Source organism: Ictalurus furcatus, chromosome 7 (genome assembly GCF_023375685.1).
Source record: "Ictalurus furcatus strain D&B chromosome 7, Billie_1.0, whole genome shotgun sequence".
Taxonomy (NCBI): Eukaryota; Metazoa; Chordata; class Actinopteri; order Siluriformes; family Ictaluridae; genus Ictalurus; species Ictalurus furcatus.
In genome coordinates, this window is record NC_071261.1 from 6,414,076 (window position 1) to 6,422,100 (window position 8,025).

Here is an 8,025-nt window from a genome sequence, read left to right on the forward strand (position 1 = left end):
CATTTTGTTTTTTATTTAGTCCTGCCCTGAATAAGCAATTTCACTTAACAGATGTTTACATATAATCCACAAGACACAATAATAACTGAATTTACACAAATGAACCAGTTGAAAAGTTTACACACGCTCGATTCTTAACACGGAGTGTTGTTACATGGATGATCAAGTACTGTTTTGATATTTTGTTCGAACCCTAACCCTACAGTCCATTGTTTGCCCTGAGCAGTTAAACCGCCCACTGTTCTTCAGTAAAATCCTCTAGGTCCTGCACATGCTTTGCTTTTCCAGCATCTTCTGGTTTCACGCCCCAAAGGGTTGAAGACCCCTATTGTCTTTGTTAGTTTTTCTTGTTATTATTCTGCTTCCGCTCGAGTCTATGGAAGCCCAGAGAAACGCTTGCAGGAAAGTTATGAAATTTGGCACACAGATGGAGGACCTGCTGTTGTGTTAATCCAGCAAATTTGGAGTCTCTAACTCAGTCCCTCTAGCGCCACCAACTGTCCAAATTTACACTCATGTTTATGCTAATAACTTTTGAATCGTGCGTCCTAGAAACAAATTTACTGGCTCTTTTGGCTCAGGATGATTTGACTGCATCCTATGAGGTAATTTTCCGTCATGAAAATTTTTCCACCTTTTCAATTTTCTGAAAAACCTCATTTTTCAAACTCGTCCTAAGCCGTTTTGCACGAAAATTGGCCTGCATCATATAGAGCCACTTAGGACAAAAAATTTATTCACAGAACTTTGATTTCATTTTTGAATGCCGCTTCAATGAATTCGACGGCGAGCACGCCAAAATGGACGTGAGGGTATATCTCCATAACACTTTAGCATACCAAACTTATTATTTGTCATAGCCCTCATGACTTGAGGGAGCCTGCTCAGTTTCGGAACAGTGTCCCCTAGTGGTCATGAGATTTTTGCTTATAACTTCTGATCAAATTGGTCTTGTTAGATTCAGTGCGGAATACCGAGTCCAATGATATGAAAAAATCCCATGCCGGCCATTTTGAATTTAGTCATAAAATGCTGTATTTCACTAATAACTGGGCGTATCATTATGAAACTCAGTATTTGTCTTTGGCACGATGCTCTGAAGGGACTCGTTTTGGGCCAGCACCACCAATAATTAGACTCTTTTTGCCTACTGTGATGAGACTGGTCTTAATAGATTCTGTGGTTCAGGCCGGGAACAATGATACCAATTATCTCATGGTCGAGCAAGCTTCCTGTCCACTATTGTTAAGTATTTTGAAAACCTACTTTTTCGAACTCCTCCTAGACCGTTTGTCCGATTTGCACGAAAATTGGCCTGCATCGTCTGGAGGCACTCATACCAAAAAAAAAAGTATTCACGGAATTTTGATAAACCATACCGTTTTCGAATGGCGCTTCAACAAATTTGAAGAACACGCAAAATTGAACTTGAGGCTGTATCTCCGCAACGCTTTGAGGGATTGTGATGAACCTTGGTACGCGTCATCCCCATTAGGCCCTGAGGGTACCTGCAGAGTCTCGGCACACTGCCCCCTACTAGTCAGGAGATAGCAAAAATGTATCTTTGGCTTATAACTCTTCAACGCTTTCCTGTATGATGACCATCATGCCCAGATGCTACCGGAGCAGTTTCAGAACAGCGCCACATACAGGACAAAAATTCTAAGAAGTAGCCATTTTTAGGTTTTTTTTTTTAATAAATGTTTTTTCATGATTGAAAGTTGACTTTTTTCTAACTCCTGATACACTTCATCGGACTATAACCAAAAACATGTCACAAAGCTTCTTTTGCTGCTCATGGTGCCGCTTGACCCCGGTATTACCGCTTGCTTCTATATTTACTATTGTGTCTTGTGGACTATATGTAAACATTTAATGATCTCTCTTTTTTTTATTATTTATTTTTAATTATTAACATTTTGCAGATTCTGCACGGGGTATGTAAATTTATGGACACAACTGTAATTAATTATAAGTTCGTGAGTAGTTTCTCTAATTGAAAGATAAGTCATTTTTTTCCCCCATTCCCATGAAGGGTGCCAATAACTCTAGAGCTTAGATTATGAGTCAAGGTTTTCAGTCTGGCATGAAATTTTGAAATGTCTCATAGGAGTAATTCAAGGTGACATTATAATCCTATGTTATAACCTTGAAGACAAAGAATGTGAAACGTGTTTTCAGTAATTCTTTTTGACTTAATATTACTAGTCATTCTATACCGCTACATGATATATTGCCTTAATTCCTTCATATGCTACACTCTTTATCTTCATAACCGTACCCTAAAGGGCTATCCAAGAAAGAAGACACAACTCCAACTGGTCTTCAGCTGGCGTGCAGGCCTTGACCATATTACTGCATCAGTAGCATGGTGAAGATCTTCTGACATGCTGATTTAGCTCCCCAGAGATACTTTCCCTTTAATTTGTTTGGATAAAGACCTGATTACCCGCTCCCAGCATACACATCTCACGGTGCACGCCTGGATGAATTTCACAAGGAGCAAAATTACATTTCCTTCCAATAGACTGGAGACTGGCGCAGTCGCGTTCCCGCATCTTATCCGTTTTCGAGTTTCGGATTATGCGAGAGTATTACACCAGGGTTATTACGTTGCGGAGGAGACGAGATGCAGAGGAAAGAGGAATGCAGATAAAAAAAAAAGATGGCTGTATCGCTGCATGGGGTATTTTGAGTTCAGAATAATAGGATTAGTCATACACTTTGAAGTCAGTGTTTGGAAAAGGGGCTTTCTCCCTCTAAATTAGGCTTATCTATCTGATTTAAAGCAGCTTACCATCTTTGCAGTCTGGACAGCACTTCCCTGTTTGAAAGACTGGGTTCACACATGCAGGGGGGGCACAGTCCGCTACTAGGCACCTGGCAATGCCGTCGTTGTCACAGGTGCACTGCTCACATTCCGATGGCTGTAAAATATACACATACGTTTGTCAGTGAAACCTAATCTAGCCTAGTCTTGATATGTACTATGCAAAGCACATAAAATCTCCTGAAGTCACATTTATAATACAGAAAATCATTTTTCCCTCTCAGAGTATAAACGAACCAAGGCAGCTCACAACTGGCTTCTATATGTAGAGCTCTTGAACATAAAATGATATGCTTAACCTTTACGTTGAGGCTGTTACACAATGTCACGCGCTGCTCTGCATCATTCTGGGCTTTTCTCACAGAATATTTTATACTTTATGTTCCTCTCCACCAGGACAAAGAAATCACAGGCCAGCACACCCACCTGCTGTTTAAACCGCGACAGCATGCCACCTGCAGTTCAAATTAAATGGGCTGACAAAAAAAAAAAACCACACAAAACACATCAGTTGGGAAAAACTCCCAGCTGCAAACCTGTCACGGGGCTTTGATTACCCCCTTAGGTTTCTTCCATTCCCTATAATCACCATAATAACTGTAATAACTGAATGAGGAAGATAACGAGGCATGTCTAAGACTGATTTCGACCGTGTGCCCCAGAGTTATTTCATTTCTATTATAGAAAGGAGTGCTATTTCACGTACTGTTTGGTGAGTTTACTGATCAGGCACATCTTATTCAACCCATCGCTTGACATTACCAGGTTTAGTAAGGTCCAGGATCACATTTAAGCTTTCATGCTCTCCATAAATAACCTAATAAACTTCACTAATTATAACCAGAACTGCTAAAGTGCATAAGCATTTTTATAAGAAAATGAATAACCCCTGATCACCAATCCTCCTCGTTCTTATTCTTACCAAGCAGAGTTCAAACCAAATCTAATATTCACCTTGTCCAGTGAGTAACTGGATCTGGTGCAGTACAATATGTCTCAGTACGTATGTGCAAGAAGGTAAAGCTTCAGGATCCACCGATCTCACAATGTTCAGCTGTTATTTTGAGGAAACTAAGGAATATTTATGCTTTTGGTCTCTACTCAGCTTGCCATTATAATGAGACGTACAGTGGGGGTTGTGAGAGGGTGCTTCCCTCATCTTAGGCCTCTGGGAGACATCAGAAAGACAGACAGATTTTTTTTAATGAGCCAAATGATCTTAGTGCTTGTGTTATGTAAATACGGGAAAAGGACTAGAGACTACGATTCCCATCAGTCACTGCACCCCACCCGATCATGTCACATGACTATCTGCACCTGATTCACGTTTGGGGTTAATCACGCGTACATTATCCACGTTTTGCACCGCACCCATCGGGTTTCGTTCGTCTTACTTTGCTGTTGCGTTCTGTTCATTGTTCTACGTTTTTGTTTCCTAGTCTATGTTTTTTTTTCTCCACACGTTCCAGAGATCGTGTATTGTTTCGATTCACATTAAACTTTATCTGCACTTGTGTCCGTCTCCGCCTCCATTACCTAACAGCTTGAGTATTTCACTGAGATATAAAGATGCAAAGTTCAAACATGGAGGTCAAAATTGGGTATTAAGCTTATATAAAACACTACGCTTTATCTGCTTGAACAGTCATTCCTGGATGAAGGCGCAATAAAAAAAATTTTTAAATCCAAAATCTGACCAATCAAAAGTGACCGATAAACAGATGTGCACTATGGAGAAATACCATTCAGTGACCAATAATGGGACAACTGCATGGTGGTACTGAACTTTCCAAAATAAATATTCCTCTTTGAAGCAGGCTTGAAACGATTTACTGGGCTACGGTGTTTAGGAACTAATTGTCTGAACTGCAGTTGACCTGAGAAACATTCGCAGAAGTGCGGAGAACATTTAACAAACATGCAGATGACTTCAGAAGATAACAAACTTGGGTTTGAAAGCCATTCCCTTTTGAGTGGCAACAATAACTCAAGTAACTAATGCTGATGTCCATACCACATACTACTGTGTGTAAAAATACTCCCAAAAAAGGAGAAAAATAGAATAATCACAGAGAACCACTTCTTACACACATTTAAAACTAGACAGAAACAAGGAGCTGAATTGATGCAACACTGGTTTATTTATTATATATTACCAATTGTATGCTTTTTACTTCTGTTGGATTATTTTTTTTTTAATTATTAATGTTATATTAACATAGAACTACTTATTTGCAGGTACACTGTGGATGTTCCATAACTTTGTATATTGCTTTCTTGTGGAAAATGCTTTCAGGGAGATGCAACATACCCAAAGTAATGATTCGATTGAAGTGAACATATGCTAACTCGTACTATGTAAGTATGTGTGTTCAGTGCAACTGGCAAACTCTGTGGATATATTGCATACTTTTTCATTTCAGTGTCCACCATATGTGAAACCACACTCTACCTAAACAGTATGATCAAAATCATACAAACGTCACCTCTGATATGAGGTTTTGTCCTGTTTTTGTCCCTAGAATAGGTCCTAGAGTACCCCTGTTTCCTTGCTCCCGACACACATAATTCAACTAATCACCTAATAAACAGTCCTTCCTGAGTTGGAGCAGGGGGTTGGGTACCAGTGCCCTTGGATGTGGTGGGAGATACTTTTGTGATGTAATGTTACCTGCATCTTTTTTTTTTTTTTAATTAAAACAAAGCCAAAGCTCTAAATAAAAGTATTTTAGATCACACTGCTTTTCTGTTGACTTTATTTACAGATGTGACTTGAAGTACTTTACTTTTATGGCATTTGGCAGACGCCCTTATCCAGAACGACTTACATTTATCTCATTTATACAACTGAGCAGTTGAGGGTTAAGGGCCTTGCCCAAGGGCCCAACAGTGGTAGCTTGGCAGTGCTGGAGCTTGACCTCCTGACCTTCTGATCAGTAACACAGAGCCTTTAACCACCGAGCCACCACTGCCCCAGTAATCCACAAATAATCAGATTACATTACTTTCATACTGTGCTACTTGGATTACATTACTGAAGTAATTTGTAACTATAACGGAATACGTTTTTAAAGTAACCCTCCCAACCCTGCTTACTACTATAATAAATTATATAATAAATTGTAACCTCTGGTTCAGTTCAGAGGCATGACCACATGGGTGGCATCAGGTGGGAGCTGCCACCCGTTTAAAAAAAAAGTTCCGAGAGACTTTGAGTGTAGTGATTCGAGTCATTCAATTGAGAACACCAAAATGATTCGACTCTTTGATTTCTTACTTCGTTCAGGTTTTAGGATGAATGTTGGTATAAACTTCTCGAAAATGATTGCTAGGAATAGTTTCACGGATAGCGTGCATGCTTTGTTGTTAAATTTTTGGTGTTTAAGTTTAAGCAAGAGGAGGAGGTTTACGCTGCTCGTGCTGCAGTATCGAATCTTTTTTTAATCAATTCATTCAAAAAGATTTGGTCGCTCGCGCAGTCCACGTCAATAAAGGACGGTGCACTTTGCGTGTTTGTGTATTTATTTTTCGGTTTGTACATGCTCTTTGGTGCAGCACGGGGTGGTTTTGGGAAGAAGCCGTGGTTGTAACGCTCACCTGGAAGTGTTGGCCGAGCTCGTACACCTCTCCACGGTGTTCACAGCCGATCCTCTCGCAGCGCGGGCAGCAGTCGCTCGGGTAGTGGCTCACGTGGATGCAGGCGGCGGGCAGCGCGGTGCACTCTGTCCGCGCGCACACCGCTCCCTCGACCGTACACTCACACTGCGTGCAGTGCTCCGAGTCCAGGAAGTACCACTCACCCACATAGTACACCGAGCCGTTCGCCTCACACGTGCCGTCCTGCCCTGCCACTGAGAAGCACAAGACGCACGGCACGCAGAGCAGAAAAGCACCGATTCCGACCCACGCACTCAGCCACCTCGGCGCCGCCACGTGCACGTCCATGTCCACTGAGTTATTAAAGAGGGAGAAAGTGGTTTACTATCAGAAAGTTACACAAAAGAAAGGGAGCTGTTACATTTGTAGGCTGGTTTCAGATGTGCGCTCTTGTTGGCCCTCTTACCGACTCGGAGTCAAACTTCTACGCCTCTCGGATTATGTTTCCATTCACACGTGACAGCGGAATAGTGCAATAGTGATGGACTGTAGAGCGGCTGTGCAATACTGCGGTCCTGTAGGATGCGCCAACATTGTTCTATATATGCTCATTATTCTTCATATGCTCATTATCCTATATATGCTCATTTTTTCTATATATGGTCATTATTGCACATATGCTCATTATTCTTCATATGGTCATTATTCTATATATGGTCATTATTGTACATATGCTCATTATTGTACATATGGTCATTATTCTACATATGGTCATTGTACATATGGTCATTATTCTACATATGGTCATTATTCTTCATATGCTCATTATTCTATATATGGTCATTATTGTACATATGCTCATTATTCTTCATATGCTCAGTATTCTTCATATTGTCATTATTCTACATATGCTCATTATCCTATATATGCTCATAATTCTATATATGCTTATTATTGTACATATGGTCATTATCCTATATGTGCTCATTATCCTATATATGGTCATTATTCTTCATATGCTCATTTTTTCTATATATGGTCATTATTGTACATATGCTCATTATTCTTCATATGCTCATTATTCTACATGTGGTTAGCATGTTCGCCTCACACCTCCAGGGTCCGGGGTTCGATTCCCGCCGGGGCCATGTGTGTGCGGGTTTCCTCCGGGTACTCCGGTTTCCTCCCCCAGTCCAAAGACATGCATGGTAGGCTGATTGGCGTGTCTAAAGTGTCCGTAGTGTATGAGTGGGTGTGTTATTGTGTATGTGATTGTGCCCTGCGATGGATTGGCACCCTGTCCAGGGTGTACCCCGCCTTGTGCCCGATGCTACCTGGGATAGGCCCCAGGTTCCCCCGCGACCCTGAAGAAGGAGTAAGCAGTAGAAGATGGATGGATTCTACATATGCTCATTATTCTACATATGGTCATTATTGTACATATGCTCATTATTCTATATATGGTCATTATTCTACATATGCTCATTATTGTACATATGCTCATTATTCTTCATATGCTCATTATTGTATGCTCATTATGCTCACATATGCTCATTATTCTATATATGCTCATTATCCAATATAAGCTCATTATTCTA

The 8,025-nt window shown here is 40.7% G+C and overlaps 1 protein-coding gene across 1 annotated transcript in view; it reads right to left on the bottom strand.

Moving 5' to 3' along the window:
- Window positions 1-7,004, bottom strand: part of zgc:113531 (uncharacterized protein LOC541359 homolog) — an 8,495-nt gene extending 1,491 nt beyond the window's left edge. The window contains exons 1-3 of the mRNA XM_053628024.1: window positions 6,894-7,004; window positions 6,428-6,780; window positions 2,798-2,927 (exon numbers count right to left, since the gene is read on the bottom strand). Of these exons, the coding sequence (XP_053483999.1) occupies window positions 2,798-2,927; window positions 6,428-6,775 (478 nt within the window). The 5' untranslated portion in view covers window positions 6,776-6,780; window positions 6,894-7,004. The remainder of the gene's footprint in view (window positions 1-2,797; window positions 2,928-6,427; window positions 6,781-6,893) is intronic.
- Window positions 7,005-8,025: the final 1,021 nt, after the last annotated feature.